The sequence below is a fragment of the Neoarius graeffei genome, chromosome 22 (genome assembly GCF_027579695.1).
Source record: "Neoarius graeffei isolate fNeoGra1 chromosome 22, fNeoGra1.pri, whole genome shotgun sequence".
Lineage (NCBI taxonomy): Eukaryota > Metazoa > Chordata > Actinopteri > Siluriformes > Ariidae > Neoarius > Neoarius graeffei.
The window spans coordinates 13,248,479-13,275,475 of record NC_083590.1 but is presented as its reverse complement, the minus strand read 5'-3'; the positions used below and the strand labels follow the sequence as shown (position 1 = coordinate 13,275,475).

Genomic DNA, 26,997 nt, shown 5'->3' with positions numbered 1-26,997 from the left:
ATGACCCGCTGGGGTTCACTTCCTGTGTGACGTTCGCTGACTGAATGGAGAGAGCGGGAAGGTGGACTGCTATCACGTCTCCATGTGATAAGTGAATTACTGAGCGTCTAAGCAAAGAAGAGCCTGAACGATGCAACCTCCCTATTGGCTGTTTGTAAAAATGTATCAGTTGTTGCCCCTCCCACGGGAATCATCGCGGGCTCGAGAGACGAGACCTGACGAGTTAGTTCGTTGGTAGCAGAACAAAATGTCTGGACACAAATCGGGTTTTCAGAAAAGGAAAGAAAATAAACGGAGGGTTGAGAATACAAAAAAAGGAGGCAGAAAATGCAAAACGAGTTTTAAGGTAGGACAAATGGTTACTTTTTAAGGCAGCCCACCATGGCTGCAGGCTTTCAGTTGTCATTGAATGGTTACTTTTCTGAGGCAGCCCGCCGTGGCTGCCTGCAGGCTTATTTATTATAGCCCATTTAGTTAAAATAGTTGATATAAAATGTTTATAGTTATAGTTATGTGATGGTTGTCCTGGGGGGGGGGGGTTGCGCGATGTTGCACCCGGGTCCAGATTAGGGCAGAACCGGCCCTGGCTACATTTCAGGTGTAGTTTGTTTTGTATGTATGTATGTACTTGCATAGATGTGTACTTGGTCTTCCAATATGGCGCCTAACAAAATCTCGCGGCGCGGTGACGTCATGCGGTAGCCCTCTATAGGGCCTGACTCGCCTTTGGTAACACACTAAACGAATTATCTTTCATTTTTGGCACTTTTTCTGTTTGTGTAGATGGGAAGACATACTGAGAATCCAAATCGCCAACATTTGAAATAATTGTTTTGAATTATTTCTTGTCTTATTTAATGAAGGTTGTAATAGAATTAGCCTACATTTGGCTTAAGCCGGATGAGACAGAGACATAATTTTATAGCCAATTGTTAAACAGCTGACAGGGAACGTAATTAACCGTTCCGGGAATGAAATTTTTTTGTTCTAACCGGTTCGGGAACGTCTATTTAATGGTGGAACCCAAAACCGGAAACGTTAAAATTCCGTTTCTGTTCGGAACGAACCAATAGGAAAAAAATTCTGGTTCAAAGCCCTGATATCAACAAAAGATATGATGCCTCAGGAATGCAGGGTGTATTTTTACAGTTATTGATCAACGTAAACAGGAGAAAAAGATTGTGATCAACCAGGGGTGCACTTACTTTGCCACTTTGGCCAGGCAGTCCATGTTGTAGCGGGCGATCTGTTCAGGCATGGCACTGCAGACGGCAAGTTTGAGTTTGAGCAGCGGGTTCCTCAGTCTGTCGTCCTGCACGTTCAGGCTGAGCTTCTTCAGCCGCTTCAGCAGGGCCTCCTTATTACACGGCACGAAGGCCTCCAGGTGAGAGTACACAGCCAAGCGCACGTCAGCTGGCTGCTCCTGCACCTGCAGCTCAATGCTGTGCAAACACGCACACAAAAGGACAGAGGAAGCACAAATGTGACTATATGTATAATATACGTTACATTCATCATAACCCATTAGCTTAGCGTGAACGCTTGTCCTAGCCTTATGCTAAGCTCAGACAGAGCTGGTTGATCCGTGAGAACCGTGGCCGGGCCTACCGTGGCCATTCCGGCAGATTTTTAGAGGTGATCCGTTGCATAAATATGGGCAGAGTAAATATGCAAATGAAGCCACAGGCGCAATGGAAGATTCCAGTAAACGTATGGCTTTACAACGTGTATGGTTTACATGGCTGCAGTACAGTATTAGTCACAGCAAGACGAAATAAGCCATGACCCCTAGGCAAACTTTTCACTTTCTACAGAATGTTGTTCCGTGAACATTTTGAGCTCGATAATTGACGGAATGCTACAGTAACCCCCGGTAGCCCACGTAAGCCTACCCGGTTGGTGGTACTTGACCCACAGCAATTTTCAACACAACGAAACTTTCTGGGGATGGAAGCCACACCCTCCTGGTTGTCAAGATAGCTCCTCGGCTCTTGTGTATTCCGACGGAAAAACCTGGAACACGTGCCGGTTGGTCCCCGGAAAGCTCAAAATCATCTGCCAGCCTCTACCATGAAGTGATTCCGGCGATGTGAGACCTGACCACTAGTTTACACGATTTGAAGGGAGTTTTTAGAAGTGTTACATGTTGAACAGTTCAGGAACTGATTCAGCGATCAAGTTACGTCATTATGTTCAGATCAGCAAGTTCATCAACTGTTACAATGGATTTTGTATTTAAGGTAAATCCATTTGGGGGAAGAAAAAAAAAAAATGCCCTGTGCAAGTCTTCAAAAACATCCTTATCCAATCCAGTCCAATCTTAAAATAAGCTTTCTGAATCCATTCAAAATTATGTTTTTGCAAAAGCATCTGTTCAAATACAATTTTTTCCCTTTTTAAAAAAAATTATATATATATATATATATATATATATATATATATATATATATATATATATATATATTACAACAAATCTATTAAAAATTGTCTATTCGAACCTGAGTGAAAGAATCTGTTAAAACGATCGATTCATTCACGAGTAAGGATTAATCACTAGCGGAATACAAACCGGTCGATCTGTGCTCCTCTACGTGGTGTTCAGTCTCTAAAATCACACCGAGTGCGCGTCTGTGCCCGTGCTGAGGTTTAGGAACTAAAGAGCAGGTGTGAGATTTACAACAAAACACAAACTCACTCCAGCAGGATGTTGTTCATGTCCAGCGTGAAGAACTTCTTCCTTCCCTCCATGTCAAACTGCCGAGACGCCTGTAACACACACACAAAAACTTTAAACCCTGGCACAGATACACGTATGGAGATCAGTTCTAATCAAACACACAGGAAGTCTTAAACAAAACCTGCCTTCAAATCATCTGAGGCATAATCACACATCTGTGTGTGTGTGTATGATGCAGCATTATACTTCACCCACATCACCACACATCTTTCTCTCCCCCTCACTCCTTTCCTCACCTTCCAGCTCTTTTCTCTATGACTTGTCCTGAATCTCTCTCTACCTCCCCCACTCTCACCTCTCTACACATCACACTTTCTCTCCTCTCGCCTTCACCATCTTTGTCCTCTTCCTCATCCTCCTGGATGCACAGAAGAGATCAGTGTTTCCCCCCCCCCTCCCCCCAACACACCTGAGAAGTGCTAAGTGTGCGATGGGGTATCTGGCATTTAGAAGAGTTCAGGTGCAAATTAAAAAAAAGCATTTCACTCTCGTCTCAAATGTAATCCATCACTCAGTAAACAGGTAGATTAGACAGACAGTTCTGTAAAATAAATGTGCTTTTATACCGTCAGGTATTTAACACTGCACTTTTCACCTGGTTTAATTTTGACTTCCTCACCGTACACAACAGCTTTTCTTTAACGTGCTTTAAAATGGAAACTATAATATATATGCATATATAATATATTTATTATATATGCATATATTATGCATATATAATAAATATATTATATATGAGTGATTCCACACTTATGGGTACTGAAATGGGGACATGAACTTATTTTTAAAAATTCACCTAAAACCATTTCTTTTTTTTTACCATCAGGTCACAAAACATGTAATCTTTAATGAATGATATGTTAAAAGATAACTTTAATTTTCTGAGATGTAATAAAAACATATTTATATGCCAAAGTCAGAACGTAACAGAAGTGTTGTGGACATATATATTCTCAATTTTAACAATGTAGAATTACTTTTTGAAACATAGGAAGGTGATGTTTTAGCAAATATAATTAATAAACATGTGTAGTAGAATAAACATACACATTCTTTCAATAAGATTAACATGGTATATAGCTAGATTGTAATTAATTTGTAACAGACGCGAGATGGACAATCGTAACAGAAGTAATGGAACAGACATCATTTTGGAACTCATAGGCTTGACTTTGGCATATAAATATGTTTTTATTACATCTCAGAAAATTAAAGTTATCTTTTAACATATCATTCATTAAAGATTACATGTTTTGTGACCTGATGGTAAAAAAAAGAAATAGTTTTAGGTGAATAAGTTCATGTCCCCATTTCAGTACCCATAAGCGTGGAATCACTCATATGCATAAATATAATAAATACATATTATATATGCATATTATATATGCATATGAGAGAGAGAGAGAGAAACCATTTCATGCTAGTTACATTACAGGTATATAAAAAAAATGTAACTGCAAGATAAGTCAGAAAGATGCTCATAAATAAACACATGAAAAAGAATAACGATAAAGATTTACAATATGGATAAAAACTTAAATAAGAAAAATAAAAACGTTCTAAAAAATAAACAGCAGAAGTCTGACAAAAAAAGGGGGGTTAAAATAAGAGAAATGCGAGAAATTAATAAATGTAACGTGTGCATGTGTGTGTGTACACGCACTGCTCGCAGGTCCTCGATGCGCTTGGTGAGGGGGGCAGGCAGACCGATGGGAAGAGGCGGAGGGGGGAGGAGACCGGTTCTCTGGACACGTCCCACTGAAGCTCCTCCCCCTGCTCTCTGGATGGCGCCGTTGCCGTTCTCACCCTGACCCTCGAGGCTCGACAGCTCCGAAGGATCCAGCAGCGAGAAATCCAGCTCTTCCATCAGGTCCTGCAGCATGTCATCGTTAGCCGAACCCAGCAGCGGAATGACGGCTGGGTCGTTGGTGAGGTCAGCGAGGTCGTTGCCAGGGGTGACAGAGTTCGAGTTGACAACGGTGCGGTTGGGGTTCGGGGGTTTGAGTCCTGTAGTGGTGCCGGCGGTGGCGGCAGCAGCAGCACTGGGGTTCTTTTTCCGCATCTCCTCTTTCTCACGTGTGAAGCGGCGGATCATGGCTGCCAGTGAGAGGGAGTCCTTCATCAGCTTCTTCCTCTTCTTTTTCTCAGGCCGGTTCAGAGCCGAAACGCTGTGGGAGGCAAACACAAAGGCAGAAACTGTCTCACACACCCTTATAGTTTCACAGATTTACAGACAAGACACTTGCATACTTTTCATTAAATGTCCATATACAGACCCAAAGCCACACCCACACTCAGCCCAAACTCACCCCTGCTTCGACACGCGATTCTTTCTGGGTTTCTTCTCCTCTAAAGTGCCGTCTTTTTTCTTTCTTCTCTTGATCACTCGCTCCTCTCCATCTTTTAGCTTCTGAAGGCAAAAGGGGACACACATGCACAAATAGGGACATGCCTTCAAACAGAAAGGAAGAAAAAAAAAAACCAACCCTCAACACACATGCTTAATTTCTAAAATGTTACGTTAAATTTAACAGTGAATGGAGTCTAAAAATACTATGGACTTTTAATGAATAAAAAAAAAAATTACAATGTCAAAAATCTTCAAAATCTGTATTAATTGATAAAACTATAAACTGATGACAAGCAATACATCATTCATTAATAATCAATCATTAACAAATTTCTGTGGTACGAGAGGAATACCCACACTTCCGGACCCTCTCATTAATTACACACCCCATTTCCAGAAAAATTGGGATTTTTCCAAAATGCAATAAAAACAAAAACCTGTGATTTGTTAATTCACAGTGACCTTGACTGAACTGACAAAAATACAAAGATTTTCAATAGTTTTACGGACCGACTTAACTGTATTTTGTAAATATAAACGAAGTTAGAATTTGATGCCTGCAACGCTCTCAAAAAAATTGGGACAGAGGCAAAATAAGACTGAAAAGTTTATAGGATATTCAAGTGGAAGATTCCACAATAAGCAGGTTAATTGGTATGACTGCGTATAAAAGGAGCATCCACCAAAGGCTCAGTCTGTGCAAGCAAGAACGGGGCGTGGCTCACTCCTTTGTGCCAAAATTCATGAGAGAATTGTCAGTCAATTCAAAAATAACTTCAACATAAGATTTTGTGTCTTACAAAATCTAGATTTCAGGGAATTCAGAGACTTCTCAGTGCGTAAAGGACGAGGTCAGAAAACGCTGTCGAACGTGCGTGACCTTCGAGCGCTCAGGTGGCACTGCCTGAGAAACTCATGCTAATGTGACAAATATAGCCACATGGGCTCCAGAGTACCTTGGAAAACTCATCACTTAACACAGTCCACTGTTGCATCCAGAAATGCAAACTGAAACTGTATTACGCAAGGAGAAAGCCATTCATCAATTCTATGCAGAACAATGCTGAGTTCGGGCCCAACTCAGATGGACCGAAAGACAGTGGAAACGTGTACTGTGTTCAGATGATTCCACATTTCAGCTTGCTTTCGGGAAAACCACCCATCAAGTTCTCAGTGCCAAAGGTGAACACAACCATCCAGTTTGTTATCAGAGAAACGTGCAAAAGCCAGCATCTGTGATGGTATTGGGGCATCAGTGCCCACGGCATGGGGGAGTTACACGTGTGCGAAGGTACCATTGATATATTAGGAGTTTGAGACATTCAAGACAATGTCTCTTCCCAAGAAGTCCATGCTTATTTGAGCTTTACAATGCCAGGCTTCATTCTGCACGAGCTCCAACAGCGTGGCTTTGTAGACAGAGTGCATGTGCTTGACTGGCCTGCTGCCAGCCCAGATCAGTCTCTTATTGAGAGCGTATGGCACACCATGAAGAGGAGAATCAGACAATGGTGACTACAGACTGTTGGGCAGCTCAAGTCTTGTATCAAGCAAAAATGGACAAAATTCGAAATGCAAAACTGCAACAATTAGTATCCTCAGATCCCATACAATTTAAAAAATAAATAAAATGTGTTATTAAAGGCATCAAATTCTAACTTCGTTTATGTTTACAAAATACAATTAAATTGCTCAGTAAAACTCTTGAAAATTGTTTTGTACTTTTGTCAGTTAAATAAAAGGTTCAGATTAATTAACATCACAGATTTTTGTTTATATTGCATTTTGGAAAATATCCCAACTTTTCTGGAAATGGGGGTCAGTATTTCCCTGTAACAGGATGTCCATATAAGGGATTTATTTATTTCCTACTTAACCGCAAGAAAAGTACACACGGCTCATCCTTTCAAACTATACACACTAAAGAACAGCAGGACACACCCTCTGACTCCACTCTTTATGCTAATTTTTGGCAGTTCTAGTATTAATAGTACACCATTAGCTCTCAGGAGGGATCTAGGTGCGAGACTTGAGATGGACGTGGTTTGAAACCTAGCTTCTGTGATATCGGATATCTGAGGCAGTGTTATCTGTGCGAACCTTGAAGTGGTTTCCGTCCTTGCTCCCATCATCGTCCTCGCTCTCAGACGCAGGTCTGAACTGCAGAGTGCCCGTGTTGATGTAGAAGCCTCCCAGTTTGGTGGTGAGGGAGGCAGGGACCAGCTCATCATACTGAAAACATGCACAGTCAAACAAGAAAGAAAGAATAAGTATACATCAGAAATGATGGATCAGTTCACAATGTCCATCGCTTTACTCTGAAACACTGTTTGGTCTGAATCGCATCATATTAGTTTCGGACCTAAACGTGTCCGAACAACTTTTGTTTCCAAGACAAACTATTTAAACTCCGTCATTAACAGCGACAAAGAGTGAATCAAGAGCGCGAATCTTCTCACAGCTTCGGAGTTGTCGATGAACGGATCTGTCTCGTCATAGCCGTATCCGATGTCGATGAGATCCTGCATCCGATCCTTCTTTTTCTTCTTCCCAGTGCCGCCCTGTCGACGATACAACGAATGACCAACATGAACACATGTTCGTTAGACTACAGTTAAGCTTCTGAGGTAGGAAAATATCACACCATGGTTTTCCCCAAAGCGTTTTAGCGTATCGGGCCCGATACGCTTGCTCTGCCTGCCGATACGCTTAGTCGCTTTAGTTAAAATCTGATACGCTTAGATTTATACCGATACGTTAAATTTCCTACCCACAAGTAATTAGATACATAGGAGAGCAAATAACAGATCCATTTACATATTGACTGATAAATTTGTGTTAAACAAGTGGTCTTCCCCCCCCCCCAATGTTTGCGTTGATTCTGTCAAAGTAATATGCCCGCGTGGTATGATGTTAACAAACTAATCTGTTGGCTATGTCAAGATCACGTGTTCAAACCGTCCAATAAAAAATATCGAAAGGAAACGTCAGACATCCCGGAATTTTCCGATTCATTATAAACGATCTCATTGGCTGCCGATGTTGTCCCCCACCAGACGGACAAAGCCGACTGATTTAAAATCACAAAAGTTTCACCTAGTCTATTATCATTATGGCTTCGATCAAAGATTGGTTGACTAAACGTCAACAAACCCACGAGTGATGGCGCACAAAACCAAACAACTGTCACAACAACGAAAACATCATCAATTCTGATCACAGCAACTGGCTCAAAAAGCACTCGCTGGACAATCTGATCCACATCAGCATGGATGACCGCGAGATGGACTATGATAGCCCTTTTCCACCAAATCAGTTCCAGGGCTGGTTCAGGGCCAGTGCTTAGTTTGGAACCGGGTTCTCTGTTTCCACTGGCAAAGAATTGGCTCTGGGCCAGAAAAAACGGTTTCAGGGTAGCACTAGCTCTTTGCTGGGCTGGAGGAAAGAACTGCCTACGTCAGCGGGGGGGGGGGGGGGGGGGGGGGGGGTTGTTAAGACCAACAACAATAGCAAGACCGCGAGAGGGCACCATTTTTAAATAAGCGACAAGATATCATGGATGCAATAAAGCAGCAGGTCATCCATTATTGTTGTTGTTGTTGCTGCTGCTGCTTCTTCTCCGTGTTGTTGTTGCTTCGATGTTTGTGCCAAGGTTTATGCAAACGCAGCGACGTAACTGACGTATACAATGACGTACTGACGTGGCTCCCCTTAACACCCCGAGCTATGGAAAAGCAAACTGGTTCTCAGCTGGTTCGCAAGTTGAACGAGTTGTGAACCAGCACCGGCCCCGAACCAGCCCTGGAACTGATTTGGTGGAAAAGGGGTATGAGAGTCTCGCCCAACATCGGGCCAAGCAAAAGCCAAGGAGAATAAATCTGCTTTAAAGGAGTAGAAAACTTAATTCATTAGTTTGGGTTTGCAGAAAGATTATGTACTTATAAACACACTCACGAAGTGAAGTTGTCCAAATGTGTCAAATACAGCATCATTTCAAATAATAATCATAAGCATTTTTGGCAGTGTGATGTCACTGGAATCCATTTAACAAAAGGCGGCTCCGGATTATTCTTTTGTTAAAGGGTCGCAGTGACATCACACTGCCAAATACGCTTATCATTATTATTCGACATTATGCTACATTTGACACTTATTAACAAATTCTCTTCATAAATGTGTTTATAAGTACAGAATCTTTCTGCAAACTTAAAATGTATGAATGAAGTTTTCTTTTCCTTTAAATATATGTTTTAATCTTAATCTAGTACATTTAATAAAGTCTCATCTCATTATCTTTAGCCACTTTACCCTGTTCTACAGGGTCGCAGGCAAGCTGGAGCCTATCCCAGCTGACTACGGGCGAAAGGCAGGGTACACCCTGGACAAGTCGCCAGGTCATCACAGGGCTTAGTTATACATGTATTACGGTAATTGCATCAGAAACATTCTAAACCATTACAGTTATAGTAATACAGCAACTTATTTTAAGATGGCAGGTCTTAGGTTCAGATCCCTTTGTGATCAACAGGAGGTCATGATGATCGATTCTCTTCATTGGATTGCATAAGATAGAGCAAAACCGCTGCTCATATTTTCATGCACATTTTTGTTACGACACTACTTGATCATAGATAATTAAGGGATCCCCGTAGATTTTCAGTCCATCATATACCTCAGTAATCTAAACAAAACAGTTTAACTTGCATGTTGAACTTTAAGGTGAAATTTCAAATGTGTATACAATAACGCCATTTCGGTCAGAAATCATTGAAACACCGGTAAAATCTATCCTATAATCGTGTATCTAAAACCTCTCAGGAGATCCTGAAAATGCACCTGAGAGCATCTATTTTCGCTTTGTGCCTTTGGCGCTCGCTTTCGCGCCATTGGCGCTCAATTGTCTGTGTATTATCATGCCAGAATTTAGGGCTTTAATTTTTTTCTGGGGAAAACACTGCACACATACTGATCAATCAGAAGGAAGCATTTCTGAGACCTTATATACATTACAAGTGACAAATATTGAGGTTCTGCACATTGTATTTTTTTTATTTCTCTGATTCAGGTCTGCATGTCCTCAGATGACTCACATATTTACTCTCAAACTTCCTGGCCAGAGCTTCGACCTCTCGTCTCTCTCGGTCCTGATCAGCCAGCGGGTCGTTTGGGTCCAGAGCCGGCGTGAGTCCTTCAGGAACTTTCCTCATCTACAGAGATGAAAGGAGGAGAGAAAATGAACAAGAGGAAGATGGAGGGAGATATACACGGAGTAAACGCAAATCAACTCATCTTCATTGCACAAGCTTTACACAGTGAAAACTAATGATCTCCTGAAGTCTAAGGCCGAATCCCATTTCACCCCTTGGACCAACCCCTTGGCCCTTCCCCTCCATTTTGCGCGTTCACGTGAAGGGGTAGGGGTATCCCAATCCCAGTTAACGCGGAGGGGTAGGGGGAGGGCTTCTGTACCCCTCCAAATGGAGATTTTCCTGGAGCTGACTCCGAACGAAGGGGTTTGAGTGATTTCCCACAATGCCATGCGGATTTCAGCGAGATTTCATGCGGATTTCAGAAAGATGGCGGTTCCCGCGGCGAAAGATTGTCATAAATGTATTTTCTCCATTATTTACGTGTTTTAAGTTGTTATCCAGAGGAAACACGCCGCTTGATTCGCTTTCGAGCTGAGAATGAGCAGCGATTTCTGAAATCCAAGCTGCTGCTAAAAAGCTTTGGGAGTGAGTATTGTTTTCGGTTGCTTTACTGCGTACGTTTTGTTCTGTTATTCTCGCTTTTATTGTTTACATGAGTGTTCTGACACCTCATTCTGTCGGATGTGGTGCACGAAGCGCCAAAGATATCCCATTCAGTGGTGTTAGTTAACAAATCACACCCTGCCAGCAGAGATTTCTGGTTCTGCCTCTGGCTCTGACTGTAGCGGCTGGTCGCAGCCAATGACGCATTTGGTCGCGTTTTGCTAACGTAAACGCTGACGGAGGTACGCGATGACGTATGCGATCGCTGAAGGGCTATCCCAATACGTAAGGGTTGAATTTCAAGCCCTATCCCTTGTAGCTCAGTTTCAAGGGGAAGGGCCAAGGGGAAGGCGGAGGGGAAGGGGGAGGGGTAGAAATTAGAATTGGGCCTAACTCTAGTTAGAGGCACTGATGTAGTCCTACAAGGCAACCAGTAGGAGATAAAGTACATCCTTGAAAATGGCATCATCTGTCCCAGTTCATGGATACACTGTCCATGAAGGGATAAACAATTTTCCACAAAAACACAGCGGGTTTTACTGAATGCTTCAATATGAAAATGATTGGTGATGCTACGACCTTCAGACTTCTCACACCTGAACACCTCCAAGAGATTTCAGAGTCACGCAGTTTATTTAAAATTGCTCTTAAGGTTATTCCTCATGACACTGTACAAGATCCAAATTTTCAGAACAGGAATCAGAAAACTTTATCGTCGTCATTATCTCTGTCGAACCGGATCCGGGTTTGAGGCGAACCATGTTTGGTTGACTTGGCCAGAACTGCAGCAGTAGGGCGACCGGTTCCTTTCTGCACATGCACACACACCACTATGGACACTTTAGAGTAGCCAGTTTACCCAAGTGCATGTTTTTGGACTGTGGGGGAAACTCACACAGACATGGGGAGAACATGCAAACTGCACACAGAAAGGCCCCCGTTGGGCACCGGGCTCAAACCCAGAACCTTCTTGCTGTGAAGCAACAGTGCCAACCACTGCAGCACCGTGCCATCCAATTGGAAAACAGTCTCACGTAAATACAAACAGTAACGATGTTACGCTTAAAGAAAACATGTTTAAAATGTAGAGAAGTAACTCAGATCCCCCCCCTGTTCATGAGCACGCTTGGCAGCTTTACACCTTACCATAAGAGTGGTCAGGCCTGTACACTGGTCATATTAATAAACATGTAGAAATCAGGGAGTTTAAACCATCATTTGTTCAGAAATAATTAGTTTCAAGTTTGCCATCCTCCTATCGGCAGATTTTAGATGAGCATCATAGTAGCGCTCACGTTACCTTCTCTCAACTCATGGCCATGTGTTATGCGACATTTTATCAAAATCTATTCAAAATTTGTAAAATATCAAGCCAGGTTTAGACAGTGCTCTCCTCCACCACCATGATTGAAGGAATATATCTTTTAGAAGAATGATGTTCATAATCGCTTCAGTACCGTCAGTACAATCCAAGACGTGCAGAATCAATTCCACGGAAGAAACTGAAGCTGCCGTGATTACAGACTTGCTTGTACACATCTAAGTTTTGACGTTGCCATCATTTAAAAAAAATAAATAAAAAGGTTTAGTGATGTCTCCATGGTTACAGCTCTGAGTGACTGATCACACTATACAGCCAAAAGTTTGTGCATCCCTGACCATCACACCCTCATTCCAAATTTCGCTGTTACAAGCAGCCCCACTCTTCTCTTCTGCGAAGTCTTTCCACTAGATTTTAGGGCGTGGCTGTTGGGATTCGAGTTCATTCAGGTCAGCTACAAGAGCATTAATGAGATCAGGTACTGATGATGTTGAGGAGGCTCCAGTTCCAATTCCAGGTCATCCCAAAGGCATTCACTGGGGTTGAGTTCAGTCAGGACACTCGAGTTGTTCCACTCCAACCTTCTCAGATCTCGCTTCGCGTCATGACACCAGAGCATCGACATTCTGGAAGCAGTGAAGGGAAACTCAGGGCCGGAATATTCCTGACGCCCAGAACACTTGTGCGCACGCATCATGGCTGCCACGCGTTCCCAGAGCCCTTTAGACAAGTCAGAAATTAACGCAAACCGGGCACAAATTGCAGTACCAGCGTTTTCATGTTTTTGTGTAGCACTGTTGTTCACTAGTCTGAACGCTTTGAAGAAGAGCTGATGAAGCACACTAGAAATTACAATGTCAAGATCTCACATTCCATTTTCTATGCCACTGTTATTTTTTTTGCACCCTCACAACAGCGTCAGAATGCAAAGATTTTATCATCTTCAGCATCTTTCTTCCCTCAAGTCAACACAGCAAAACCAGACATCGTTTTCCCACCATGATGATTTCTCCTCGCACTGCCACCTGTCAGAATTGTCCAGATTTATATTACATAAAGTACGTGCGTAAGTATGAAAGAACGCAAGCACAACTTTATTCGTCACACACTTGTGAAATTCCTCTCTGCATTTAACCCATCTGAAGCAGTAAACACACACACGTACCCAGAGCAGTGGGCAGCCATGCTAACAGCGCCCGGTTTGGGGAGCAGTTGGGAGTTCGGCGCCTCGCTCAAGGCCACCTCAGCCCAAGGCCATCCCATATTAACATAATCGCACGTCTTTGAACTGTGAGGGAAACTGGAGCACCTGGAGGAAACCCACACAGACACGGCAAGAACATGCAAACTCCACACAGAAAGGCCCTCGCCGGACACTGGGCTCAAACCCAGAACCTTCTTGATGTGAGGCGACCGTGCTACCAGCAGCGTCCGCAAACATACAAGTCGCGTAGCATCGCGGGTTTTCCTTAACAAATAAGGGCGTTGGTACATCTGTAAGAAAATCAAACACTCGCATCAAGATGCTAACTCAAATGCAAAAATAAAACAAAACGAAGTTCTTATGCAAACTCTTCCATACTCACTCACGACTGTTTTTTTTTTCCCTTGATATATAAAGTACAAGCTTTTACCAGAAATAAAACAATCGCCAAAAATGCAGGTATTCATGAATCTCTCTGGCGCTTTCAGGCTTAGAGCGTATCCTAGTCCTATTCTCTTCGTTGCTCTTGATGCATATGCTTGTCTTTGTTAACGTTTTTTTTTTCTTGATAAAGGCGAGACCTTGTGTGTTGTATACCTTTTATCAATGTGAACTAGTTGAACAACACAAACATGAGAACAGCACAAAAATGAGTCATATTTAAGACTTGCTTACAGGAAAGATGTGTTTGTTTGGCCCCCAGGTGACGTTATGATCAGACATACAGGAGTAATGGCCAGGTGTCTATATACTTTTGGCTATATGGTGAATGAAGAAGAAAATGATTTCTGTGTCTTCTTGTAGACAGACAGACAGACTGGAAGATGGAGGTGAGTGGAGTGAAGGGTCGCAATTCAGGATTCAAGTAGATCATCATTATGAACTTTTAAAAAAAAAAAAAAACACACCAAAGTACTACGCAGACCAGAGCAACACCACACACACTAAGGTGGTCCCGAAATGCATGGGAAAAATTTTTTTTTACCAAAACATTCCGACCACCCTACCATTTTTTTTACATAGGCTAAAAGAAGGCAACAAGCAAAATTTCAGAAAAATTGGTTAATATTTAGAGGTGCCACACGAGGTTGCAAATCAGGTTAAAGGAACAGTCCACCGTATTTCCATAATGAAATATGTTCTTCTCAGGAGTGAAGGTATCAGTGCGCTGTCGAAGCGCGCAGAAGGTGTTAGTACGCCTGTCATTATAGTGCGGACTTTCCATAGCACAGAAAATTGCCAAGTTTCAATTTGTGCAACTGAACTTTGTTTCATGTCACTGGTCATATAAACCTATGTAAACAGGAAAAACACGGAAGAGTTTGGTCGCATCTAACTACAGCCCCAAAAAATACCGTTGGCCATGCTGAGCCTAGCTACATTGCTAACAGGAGTAACAGCGCGTCTGACTGACTGGGAGGTCGCGCAAAGCTCGGAGAGGTACGGAACAGCTCGTCTCAATTCAGAGAAGAACATATTTCATTATGGAAGTACGGTGGACTGTTCCTTTAAGCCATTAACATTAGTTGGTGCGTAGACTGTTCCAGAGAAGATCTCAAACCCCCAAAAAGGTCACAGTTCTAGAGAGAATATGCCACTTCTATGAAAAAGAAGAGGCAGGAAGAGTTTATAGACTGATAGAAGGTTAACTTTCATGCACTAAGGGGTTCTTAAACAATGTGCACTGACTGTAATATGCTGATGAAGTTGTGAATGTTTTTCTTTCTATGTTTTTCAGATGGCTAGCAACAGTAATACAAGTAGTACCGGTGGTGCAAAGCACAAAACCAGAAAGGACAATTATTGCTGTGTTCACACTTATACCGGTACGAAAGTGGTATAACTGTATCGATACAAAGTATACCGGTACAGTTTAGTGCATCTGTCCACACTAGCGAGAAATGTTTGCGGTTTTCTTTCACGGTAGTTGAAATGCACGTGCGTGAAATGTTTCCATGGTTACCGAATAACTTCCTTCCGAGAATATGGCGGATGAAACAGCGTGTGTGTGCTTTTTGTTGTCAGTGTACAGTCTGTATTTCTGGTGGTCATTTATTCAGTCGAATCGTATAAAACGCGCGAGGCAGTTGAGAAAGAAACAAACGAATCTCCGTTCTTCACTATTTTATTCAGCGAAGACATCGATTGAGGTGTGTGACTTTGCGCATGCGCATTATATTTGTATCGATACAGAGCGCTTCATCTGTCCACACTACAGCGAAGCGCTACAGTACCGATACATTTGTGGGTTTTGTACTGATTGTTATACCGCTACAGTACCGGTATAGTTGCTAGTGTGGACAGGTGTTGCGGTACGAAAGTAGTTTCGTATCGGTACAAAATCCCTAGTGTGGACAGGGTAAAAGTTTGGTTAACTGGTCCCACTTCCAAGGAACTGTCTGGGAGAAAGCTTCCTTCTGCTAGGGAAGTCCTTAAGACCTCTGCATGCTCTTGCGACAAGGCTTTCGCAGATGAGCAATTCCAGCGTTATGGACGTGACACTTGAACTCAAAATGGCAACAAATGACCCAGTGCATGTTTTATTGTCTCCCGGTATTTAAACAGGTGTTGCATATTTTAAGGCTGTACTGGAGAAGTGATAGAACAAGAACAATTCCCATAGTACATCTAGGGCATGCCAGAAAATGCCAATAAAAAATGCGTTATGGATGTGACAGAAAAAGTATCACTTTTCTTGGGTGACTGTACATTTTTATCAAACTCTGTGAAATTGTAAACCTAATGTCGAAATGGAGATATCCATTTGATAGAGGGGTCCAAGGTGAATATTAAAAAATCTTTGTTTAAAATGTTTTGTATTTCATGCAGAGTTTCGGAAGGAAAAGTCAGCGTTATGGATGTGACGAAATTCCGTTATGGATGTGACGCGATAGCTTTTCGCAGACAGTTGTAATTTATCGTTGAGCGGGGAGTAATAGGCGTGCGCGATGTTTTTCACCGCCACAACGCAAGGGGGTGCGAAGTCGCGAAATCGCTAGGAGTAGTTGGTGGGTGTGGTTAGTGGAGTGTTTATCCTCGCTGTCCTTATAATGACTAGAACTGGAGTCGTATAGATGTACATACTTCCTCGATCAACCACTCTTCGTGCTGCTCCATCTTCGTTCGTGTTTTTAAAAACGGCGGTCGTGAAAACAAACCAAACCGGGAAAGTAGGGAAGCGGAAGTGCGTGTACAGCGGATGTAGAGTGGACCAATCAGAGCCCTCTTGTCTGCGACGCTGTCTGCTTTGGTCACAATTTTTGGGAGGTGCGCGCAGAGCGTCTGCGAGGACTGGGTTGTCAGCATACTGTAAATTGGCCTTTAGTGTGTTCTTTTATCTCCACAAGATACCAGAATGCCAAAGGGTTTAGAAAGTCACAGACAAGTAATAGCTATTGTTACTTTGAACACAGGAAGCTATATTACTGTATTGTTTGTATTAATATGAAACAGTTAATAAGCCACATTATTTTATATTGTGTCGAGTGAAAACTTTAATGGCTTTGTTTGTGGCACCTCTAAACATTGTTCAATCTTAACCAAATTTCGCACAATAACTTCTTTTAGGCAATGTAAGGTGGTCGTAACAAAATCCTAAAAAAATAATTTTGGGACCACCCTAACACACACACACACAAATAAGTGACCTGTCTATGCGGAAGTGAGTCCTGGGCCTGGAGAGCAGGGTAAGAGAGGGGTAAGAGGAGGAGAGAAAGAGAGATCTTGCCTGCTGTTGGATCAGCTCGGTGTAGCTGAACTCAGTGGACCCTTTCTCACTGGGTTCGGACAGGGACAGTTTGAGCCTGATGGTGGGTTTGGACTCGGCGGCGCCGTCAGCCCCGGAGCTCTTCCCGTTACTGAACAGCCCTCCTCCGTCCCTCCCGTGGGGCTGGAGACCGCCTTCACCCTCTTCCTCCCTCCGCCGCTTCTTGGACTCCGGCACCGGCGTCGAGGTGCTGTAGGAAGCCAGAGTCACGAAGGGCACTTTCCTCGGATCGGCCATTTGAGGAAAGACAAGACAAAAACTTGCTGAGAAGACTAGCTTTACGCTAGCTAAAGTAACTTAGCCGTACGAGCGAGCTAGCATTTAGCAAAAAAATAATAATAATTAAACTAAGCTAACGCTGCGAACTAGCCGGCTAAGTAAACATGTAGCTTAGCCTAGCTAACAAGCTAGTTCGAAAAACAAACTCCAGCCGACTAAAGAATTATTTCAGCGTCTTCTTCTTTCTTCTTCTTCTTTCTCCAGCGTCTCTCTCCCTTTCTTTCTTTCTTTCTTCCTGTTTCTCAGAACTGAGAGCTGTGGATGTAGCTAAGGCTCTGAAGCTGAAGTATTTGTGGTCGGAGCCATTTTAAAATATCACTAAATGGATTTTCACTCCTCAGGGTCACTGGGCACGCGCAATAGTGCGAACCGGAAATGGAGTCCAAACGCGAGCCAATCGGAAGTCAGAGCGCTTTTTTGAAGCCCCGCCCATACTCGCAAACTCGCGCGAAAACGAGGCGGTGCCGTGTGTGTGTGAGGTGTGTGTGTGTGTGTGTGTTCTTTAAGAATCTAATAAAGTTAGTGAAAGGAGAATAAACTCATGGGACACACAGTCCAGTCTTTACACTCAGGATCTTTTCTTCACTTACATCCTACTTAGTCAAGTTTATTTGTATAGCGCTTTCAGAAGAAGAAGAAACCTTTATTTGTCACATGCACACTTCAAGCACAGTGAAATTCATCCTCTGCATTTAACCCATCTGAAGCAGTGAACACACGCACACAGAGCAGTGGGCAGCCACACTACAGCACCCAGGGAGCAGTCAGGGGTTCGGTACCTTGCTCAAGGCCGCCCCACGTCAACCTAACCGCATGTCTTTGGACTGTAGGAGAAACCCACATGAACATACAAGCTCCACACAGAAAGGCCGTCATTGGCCACTGGGTTCGAACCCGGAACCTTCTTGCTGTGAGGCGACCGTGCTAACCACTACACCACCGTGCTGCAGGTTTCATCTCATTATCTCTAGCCGCTTTATCCTGTCCTACAGGGTCGCAGGCAAGCTGGAGCCTATCCCAGCTGACTATGGGCGAAAGGCGGGGTACACCCTGGACAAGTCGCCAGGTCATCACAGGGCTGACACATAGACACAGACACATTCACACTCACATTCACACCTACGGTCAATTTAGAGTCACCAGTTAACCTAACCTGCATGTCTTTGGACTGTGGGGGAAACCGGAGCACTCGGAGGAAACCCACGCGGACACGGGGAGAACATGCAAACTCCACACAGAAAGGCCCTTGCCGGCTACGGGACTCGAACCCAGGACCTTCTTGCTGTGAGGCGACAGCGCTAACCACTACACCACCGTGCCACCCTGCTGCAGGTTTATTTAACAATAAACACTGTCGCAAAGCAGCTTTACAGAATTTCAATGACTTAAAACATGAGCTAATTTTATCCTGATCCATCCTGGTGTCCTGTGTCTGGTTGGAGTCTCATCGCATCGCTCCTGTGGAGGACGGCCCCATGTGGACAGATGGGGGTCGCGCCTGGAGGACACTCTGGACTCTTGCAGTGGTGCTTTTGTGGCTGGGGACAGCAGTTGACTTGCTGACTTTAGGACTGCGGTTGTCATGAACGGTTTTGCACTCGGGTTTCCGTCGGTGGGGGGTTTATAGCATCAATGAAGCTGACTTTATGTTAGGACTGTTGATGTTATAGTCATGTTGTTTGTTGTTGCCCAAATGAGGATGGGTTCCCTTTTGAGTCTGGTTCCTCTCGAGGTTTCTTCCTCATGTCGTCTGAGGGAGTTTTTCCTTGCCACCGTCGCCACAGGCTTGCTCATTCGGGATAGATTAGGGATAAAATTAGCTCATATTTTAAGTCATTCAAATTCTGTAAAGCTGCTTTCCGACAATGTTTATTGTTAAAAGCGCTATACAAATAAACTTGACTTGCCTTGACTTTATCCCTAATCTATCCCCAATGATTGCAATGGTGGCAAGGAAAAACTCCCTCGGACGACATGAGGAAGAAACCTCGAGAGGAACCAGACTCAAAAGGGAACCCATCCTCATTTGGGCAACAACAGACAACATGACTATAACATTAACAGTTTTAACATGAAGTCAGTTTCGTGACTCTTCATTGATGGAAACTTGAGTGCAAAACTGTTCATGACAACTGCAGTCCTAAAGTTAGCAAGTCAACCATAGTCCTCAGCCATAAAAGCATTACTGTAAGTGTCCAGAGCGTCCTCCAAGTGCGACTTTCAACTGTCCATATGGGGCTGTCCACTACAGGAGTGATGTGATGCGACTCCGACCAGACATAGGGCATCAGGATGGATCAGGCAGGTCCGAGGAGCAGAAGAGGTTCGGCATCTCGATCTCAGGATTGACATGTAACTCAGAGGGACAGATTGGGGGGGGGGGGAGAGAAAACGCAGGTTGTTAGGTATGCCCAATGTCACCTGAATAAGTAGGAACAGTATACATTTTGCGCTGAGTACAAGCAGGGACTCTGGCAAAACTAACTATGACAGCATAACTAAAAGGGGAGAGTCAGAAGGTAACACAGGCATGAGGGAGCCCCAGGACATAAAGCAGCCAGTTACTACACCGTCAACAAACTTGAGTGAGCAAGCGAGTGGGGGACTGACAGCATCCATACATCCCAGTTTACCAAAACACTCTACATACAACTCATACATGCGACAATATTCAGTATATTCTGTATACATATACTGTATTTGTAAATAATCTCCCCAGTCTGTCTTTCTTTCTCTCCTCCCCACTTTATGTTCTGATGTACGTGGTGTAGTAGTTAGCACTGTCACCTCACAGCAAGAATGTTCTGGGTTCAAGCTGCCTTTCTGTGCAGAGTTTGCATGTTCTCCCCGTGTCTTCATGGGTTTCCTCCGGGTGCTCCGGTTTCCCCCACAGTCCAAAGACATGCAGGTTAGGCTAATTGGTGGCTCTAAATTGACTGGAGGTGTGAATGGTTGTTTGTTTCTATGTATCAGCCCTCCGATGAACTGGCGACTTGTCCAGGGTGTACCCCGTCTCTTGCCCATAGTCAGCTGGGATAGGCTCCAGGTTGCCCGTGACCTTACACAGGATAAGCGGCTACAGATAATGGACGGATGTACATGTCTATTGCACAGCTGTAGAGTACCTGAGCAACTCACTGACATTTTATGTACACGACAAAGAAACATTTTTCATTATTCCAGTCCTATAGGGGGCAGTAACACAACACTTCAAATCAAGTAAACCAAGTGTTGCCAAGCAAAACAAATCTCGCCTGGTAGCACTTATGATGAATATGAAGGAAGATATCATAAAAAAATGATTTTGACCTCTTTGGTGACCTTGACCTTGTGTGTGAACTTACTTGGCCAATACACATGGTTCTGATTCTGATTCTCTTTTGCTCTCAGTCAATCAGAACACATCGTACTGCTCTCACATCGTACCACGTGATTGTTACACTCTTACATTCTTATAGCATGATGACATAGTGGCCGACTCTATATGAAGCAGTAACCACAAAAACCTTGACCATGACTGGATGACCCGCAAAATGTTGGAGGTTCTATTTGAAACCAATGCTCATTTATCCTGAAAGTTTCATGAAGATTGGTCCAGCCATTTTCCCGTAATATCACTAACAAACAAACCCCACCGAAAACAATACCTCGCCCCTTGGTGGACTCCGTCCTGGGCGAGGTAATAATGAACGTAGACAAAACTAATGGTTATGTACCAATACTCCAGTCCGCTAGGGGGCAGGAACACATTAATGCTTCAAATCAAATGAACTAATTAAAGCATTTCTTTGCTTTTTTTCCTTTTTTAGTTAATTAACAAATGTGTAAAATTACAAACAAAAAAATGCACTTCAAAATCCAGCAACAAATTTCTGCTAGAGGTTGAGCAAAACAGGATGAATATACAATAATTAAACTAAGATCACAGTTAATCAGAATCGGAATCATGTTTATTGGCCAAGTATGTTGACACACATGAGGAATTTGGTTCCAGCAGCTGGTCTCGCTCTCTCTCTCTCTCTCTCTCTAGCGGTATAGAAGGAACAAAGTTTGAATATATGTATGTGTGGGGGTGGCACGGTGGTGTAGTAATTAGCGCTGTCGCCTCACAGCAAGAAGGTCCGGGTTCGAGTCCCATGGCCGGCGAGGGCCTTTCTGTGCGGAGTTTGCATGTTCTCCCCGTGTCCGTGTGGGTTTCCTCCGGGTGCTCCGGTTTCCCCCACAGTCCAAAGACATGCAGGTTAGGTTAACTGGTGACTCTAAATTGACCGTAGGTGTGAATGTGAGTGTGAATGGTTGTCTGTGTCTATGTGTCAGCCCTGTGATGACCTGGCAACTTGTCCAGGGTGTACCCCGCCTTTCACCCGTAGTCAGCTGGGATAGGCTCCAGCTTGCCTGCGACCCTGTAGAACAGGATAAAGCGGCTAGAGATAATGAGAATGGGGATGGGATGATATGTATGTGTAAGTTATGTGTATGTAATATAAGAAAAAATAATATAAAGGGGGCTGCAAAAGTAGGTATACAGTAATGAAAAACAAAACATTCACACAAAACGTTAGTATTAAATGAAACCTAACAGCACTATTACAATACTGGTAATACTGGAATAATCCTTACTGTATACCTACTTTTGCAGCCTCCTATATGTATATGTAATGTACAATATGGACAATATAGCCATCCATCCATCCATTATCTGTGGCCTCTTATCCTGTGCAGGGTTGCGGGCAAGCTGGAGCCTATCTCAGCTGACTATGGGTGAGAGGCGGGGTTCACCCTGGACAAGACGCCAGGTCATCGCAGGGCTAGCACATAGAAACAAACAACCATTCACACTCACATTCACACCTCCAGTGAATTTAGAGCCACCAATTATCCTAACCTGCATGTCTTTGGACTGTGGGGGAAACCAGAGCACCCGGAGAAAACCCACGCGGACAACATGCAAACTCCACACGGAAAGGCCCCTGTCAGCCACTGGGCTCGAACCCAGAACCTTCTTGCTTTGAGGTGACAGTGCTAATCACTACACCACCATGCCACCCAATATAGACATTGTACAATATAATAAATATGCAATCTACCAGGCTTGTAGCACTTGAGTCCAGGACTCTGACTCTAATTTGACTCATGGCCTAATTTTAAGGACTCGTGACTTGACTTGGACTTGAGCACTGATGACTCGGACTCATGCATTAACTGCATTTGGACTCGTAAATTGGAGACGAGAACTCAGATTTTTTTCTTTATTTTTTGTAACACAGCATAATAATTTGGCATAAGATATTCACTAACACACTGTAAAAAATGTCCATAGAATTAACAGTGAATTTATGTAAAATCATGACATAAAAAACTGTAAATACAAAAACAATGAAGCAGTGTGTAATTTACATCAATATACTGTAAAACTCCTAACCAAATTCCACTGTTAATTTAACAGTAAGAATATGTTGAATTGATCATATTTTTTTGTAGAATTTACAAATTGTTGTAGTTTAAACACAGACAAACTGTAATACTAAAACAGAATGTGATAGTTAAAATTACATCATTACCCTGTTAAAAAAACAAAAAAATGGCCACTGTCGTGGCTCAGTCAACTAAGGCGCCATACCATGAATCTGGGGACCTGGGTTCGAGTCTGACCCAAGGCCATGTCCTGATCTCTCTCCAGCTCATTTCCTGTCTCTACACTGTCCTATCCAATAAAGGTGAAAAAGGCCCCCCCAAAAATATCTGTTTTGTAGATCATTGCTTGTAACCATTTTGAATCATTGTTTATTGTACAATGAATATCCGTAAAATTAACAGTTATGTATTCATTATTGTACATTGAATACCTGTAAAATTTACATTTAGTTATCATTAATTGTATATGGAATCCCAGTGAAATGTACAAGTTATTCTGTAATGTTGTTTACATTTCACTGTATTTTTAACAGGATTATTCTGGCAACCACAGCTGCCAGTGTTTTTCCGTAAAAACAACGGATTTTTTTTTTACAGTGCAGGGCAGCACGGTGGTGTAGTGGTTAGCGCTGTCGCCTCACAGCAAGAAGGTCCTGGGGTCGAGCCCAGCGGACGGCGAGGGCCTTTCTGTGTGGAGTTTGCATGTTCTCCCCGTGTCCATGTGGTTTTCCTCCGGGTGCTCCGGTTTCCCCCACAGTCCAAAGACATGCAGGTAAGGCTAATTGGTAGATCTAATTTGACCGTGAGTGTGAGTGGTTGTCTGTGTCTATGTGTCAGCCCTGCGATGACCTGGTGACTTGTCCAGGGTGTACCCCGCCTCTCGCCCATAGTCAGCTGGGATAGGCTCCAGCTTGCCTGCGACCCTGTAGGACAGGATAAGCAGCTACAGATAATGGATGGATATTCACTAACTGATGAACTATCTAGTGTTCACCCTTTCTCATGTTATTTGCCCTGTTGATAGTGGGCAGGGCTTGCTGAGCAATGAGCAAGCTTTTTATCTGTAGGCTATTAACTAAAATGGGGCAGTCGAGCAGTAACGTCAGTCCAACACAGTAGCAGAGACACTTTCACATAAATGCAGCAACAGCCACCATCAAATGGTATACTTGGAGTCTTGTTCTTGGACTCGACTCAGATCAACATTGGACTCGACTCAAAATTTTCTTTAATGACTTGGATTTGTCTCGGACTTCAACACTAGAGACTCAAGACTGGACTACAACACTACAATCTACAATGACTATTATAACTATTATATACAATATCCATAATATACAATATCTATATTATACATAAGTTTAAGTTCAAGTCAGCTTTATTGTCAGTTTCTTCATATGCACAGGTCATGAAAGGAAATTGAAATTACGTTTCTCTCTATCCCATGTAAAGACATGGACAAACATTGGACTGACATTAACAAGACAAACATTAAAGCACAAGACAGGACCAATAACAGTGTAACAAGCAGTAAGTAATAATAAAGTAATGATTAAAAAAATAAATAAATAAATAATTGAAACATTTATATATGTCTAAAATATCTGTATTATACAATATCTATCTATAATAAACACTATAATATCCAATATCTATATTATCCATAAAAATATCTATATTGATAATATACAATATCTATAAGATACAGTATACATTATAAATATGTATGCTATCACCAATATAAACAGTACACCATAATTAAATAGTAACCATTAACAAAATATCCTGAAAAACTAGACAGACAGACAGATACAAGGAGATGAACTCATGAAAGTAGATTAAACTAAGTTTACTATCACTCCAGTCCTGTAGGGGGCAGTAACACATCAACGCTTCGAATCATCTCATCTCATTATCTCAAGCCGCTTTATCCTTCTACAGGGCCGCAGGCAAGCTGGAGCCTATCCCAGCTGACTATGGGCGAAAGGCGGGGTACACCCTGGACAAGTCGCCAGGTCATCACAGGGCTGACACATAGACACAGACAACCATTCACACTCACATTCACACCTACGGTCAATTTAGAGTCACCAGTTAACCTAACCTGCATGTCTTTGGACTGTGGGGGAAACCGGAGCACCCGGAGGAAACCCACGCGGACACGGGGAGAACATGCAAACTCCACACAGAAAGGCCCTCGCCGGCCCTGGGGCTCGAACCCAGGACCTTCTTGCTGTGAGGCGACAGAGCTAACCACTACACCACCGTGCCGCCTGCTTCGAATCAAATAAACTAATAAAAGTAGACTAAACTAATGGGTCTGTACCTATACTCCAGTCCACTAGGGGGCAGCACTGATGTATACGTAAACTATCCGGAGAGCTTATTGTCCAATCCGCGCTGTAGAGACGAGTGACGCCATCTGGAAGCCATATTACCATGCACATCACGTGTATATGGGGGGGTCGCAGGCAAGCTGGAGCCTATCCCAGCTGACTACGGGCGAAAGGCGGGGTACACCCTGGACAAGTTGCCAGGTTATCACAGGGCTGACACGTAGACACACACAACCATTCACACTCACATTCACACCTACGGTCAATTTAGAGTCACCAGTTAACCTAACCTGCATGTCTTTGGACTGTGGGGGAAACCGGAGCACCCGGAGGAAACCCACGCGGACACGGGGAGAACATGCAAACTCCACACAGAAAGGCCCTCGCCGGCCCTGGGGCTCGAACCCAGGACCTTCTTGCTGTGAGGCGACAGAGCTAACCACTACACCACCGTGCCGCCTGCTTCGAATCAAATAAACTAATAAAAGTAGACTAAACTAATGGGTCTGTACCTATACTCCAGTCCACTAGGGGGCAGCACTGATGTATATGTAAACTATCCGGAGAGCTTATTGTCCAATCCGCGCTGTAGAGACGAGTGACGCCATCTGGAAGCCATATTACCATGCACATCACGTGTATATGGGGGGGTCGCAGGCAAGCTGGAGCCTATCCCAGCTGACTACGGGCGAAAGGCGGGGTACACCCTGGACAAGTTGCCAGGTTATCACAGGGCTGACACGTAGACACACACAACCATTCACACTCACATTCACACCTACGGTCAATTTAGAGTCACCAGTTAACCTAACCTGCATGTCTTTGGACTGTGGGGGAAACCGGAGCACCCGGAGGAAACCCACGCGGACACGGGGAGAACATGCAAACTCCACACAGAAAGGCCCTCGCCGGCCCTGGGGCTCGAACCCAGGACCTTCTTGCTGTGAGGCGACAGCACTAACCACTACACCACCGTGCCGCCTGCTTCGAATCAAATAAACTAATAAAAGTAGACTAAACTAATGGGTCTGTACCTATACTCCAGTCCACTAGGGGGCAGCACTGATGTATACGTAAACTATCCGGAGAGCTTATTGTCCAATCCGCGCTGTAGAGACGAGTGACGCCATCTGGAAGCCATATTACCATGCACATCACGTGTATATGGGGGGGTCGCAGGCAAGCTGGAGCCTATCCCAGCTGACTACGGGCGAAAGGCGGGGTACACCCTGGACAAGTTGCCAGGTTATCACAGGGCTGACACGTAGACACACACAACCATTCACACTCACATTCACACCTACGGTCAATTTAGAGTCACCAGTTAACCTAACCTGCATGTCTTTGGACTGTGGGGGAAACCGGAGCACCCGGAGGAAACCCACACAGACACGGGGAGAACATGCAAACTCCGCACAGAAAGGCCCTCGCTGGCCACGGGGCTCGAACCCGGACCTTCTTGCTGTGAGGCGACAGTGCTAACCACTACACCACCGTGCCGCCGTTAAAGCGTCATATTCAATCAAATTCACCCCAAGAAAATTATTTCCTGACTTTTTCCCCTTTCATTACCGCCTCTTATTTTCTTAACTTTACCCACATTCCTTACATACCTTTATATCGCTCTGCTTCACTATTATTGTTTTTTCCTTTTCCAGTTCAGTCTCTGATATTTTTATTTTGAACGACTCTTTTACTGCTATAATTATTTTTAGGGAGATTATTTCAGTTTTTCTCTTCTACACTGTATCTTTCTCTTTCATATATATCTTCTTCCTTTGAGTTTAGGACAGTTGTTGAAACAGGATTGTTTTCTCATGTTCTTTTCCATTTTCA

General features: G+C 43.5%; 1 protein-coding gene across 3 annotated transcripts in view; it reads right to left on the bottom strand.

Annotated features, from left to right (window-relative positions):
• ubn2b (ubinuclein 2b) overlaps positions 1 to 17,770 on the bottom strand; it is a 29,286-nt gene extending 11,516 nt beyond the window's left edge. The window contains exons 1-8 of one of the 3 annotated variants that reach the window (XM_060904407.1): positions 17,093 to 17,770; positions 10,178 to 10,294; positions 7,547 to 7,648; positions 7,188 to 7,319; positions 5,047 to 5,147; positions 4,401 to 4,905; positions 2,696 to 2,766; positions 1,206 to 1,442 (exon numbers count right to left, since the gene is read on the bottom strand). In XM_060904407.1, coding sequence (XP_060760390.1) covers positions 1,206 to 1,442; positions 2,696 to 2,766; positions 4,401 to 4,905; positions 5,047 to 5,147; positions 7,188 to 7,319; positions 7,547 to 7,648; positions 10,178 to 10,294; positions 17,093 to 17,368 — 1,541 coding nt within the window. In that variant the 5' untranslated portion in view covers positions 17,369 to 17,770. The remainder of the gene's footprint in view (positions 1 to 1,205; positions 1,443 to 2,695; positions 2,767 to 4,400; positions 4,906 to 5,046; positions 5,148 to 7,187; positions 7,320 to 7,546; positions 7,649 to 10,177; positions 10,295 to 17,092) is intronic. The other 2 variants (XM_060904408.1, XM_060904409.1) reach the window with 2 other exon arrangements.
• Positions 17,771 to 26,997: the final 9,227 nt, after the last annotated feature.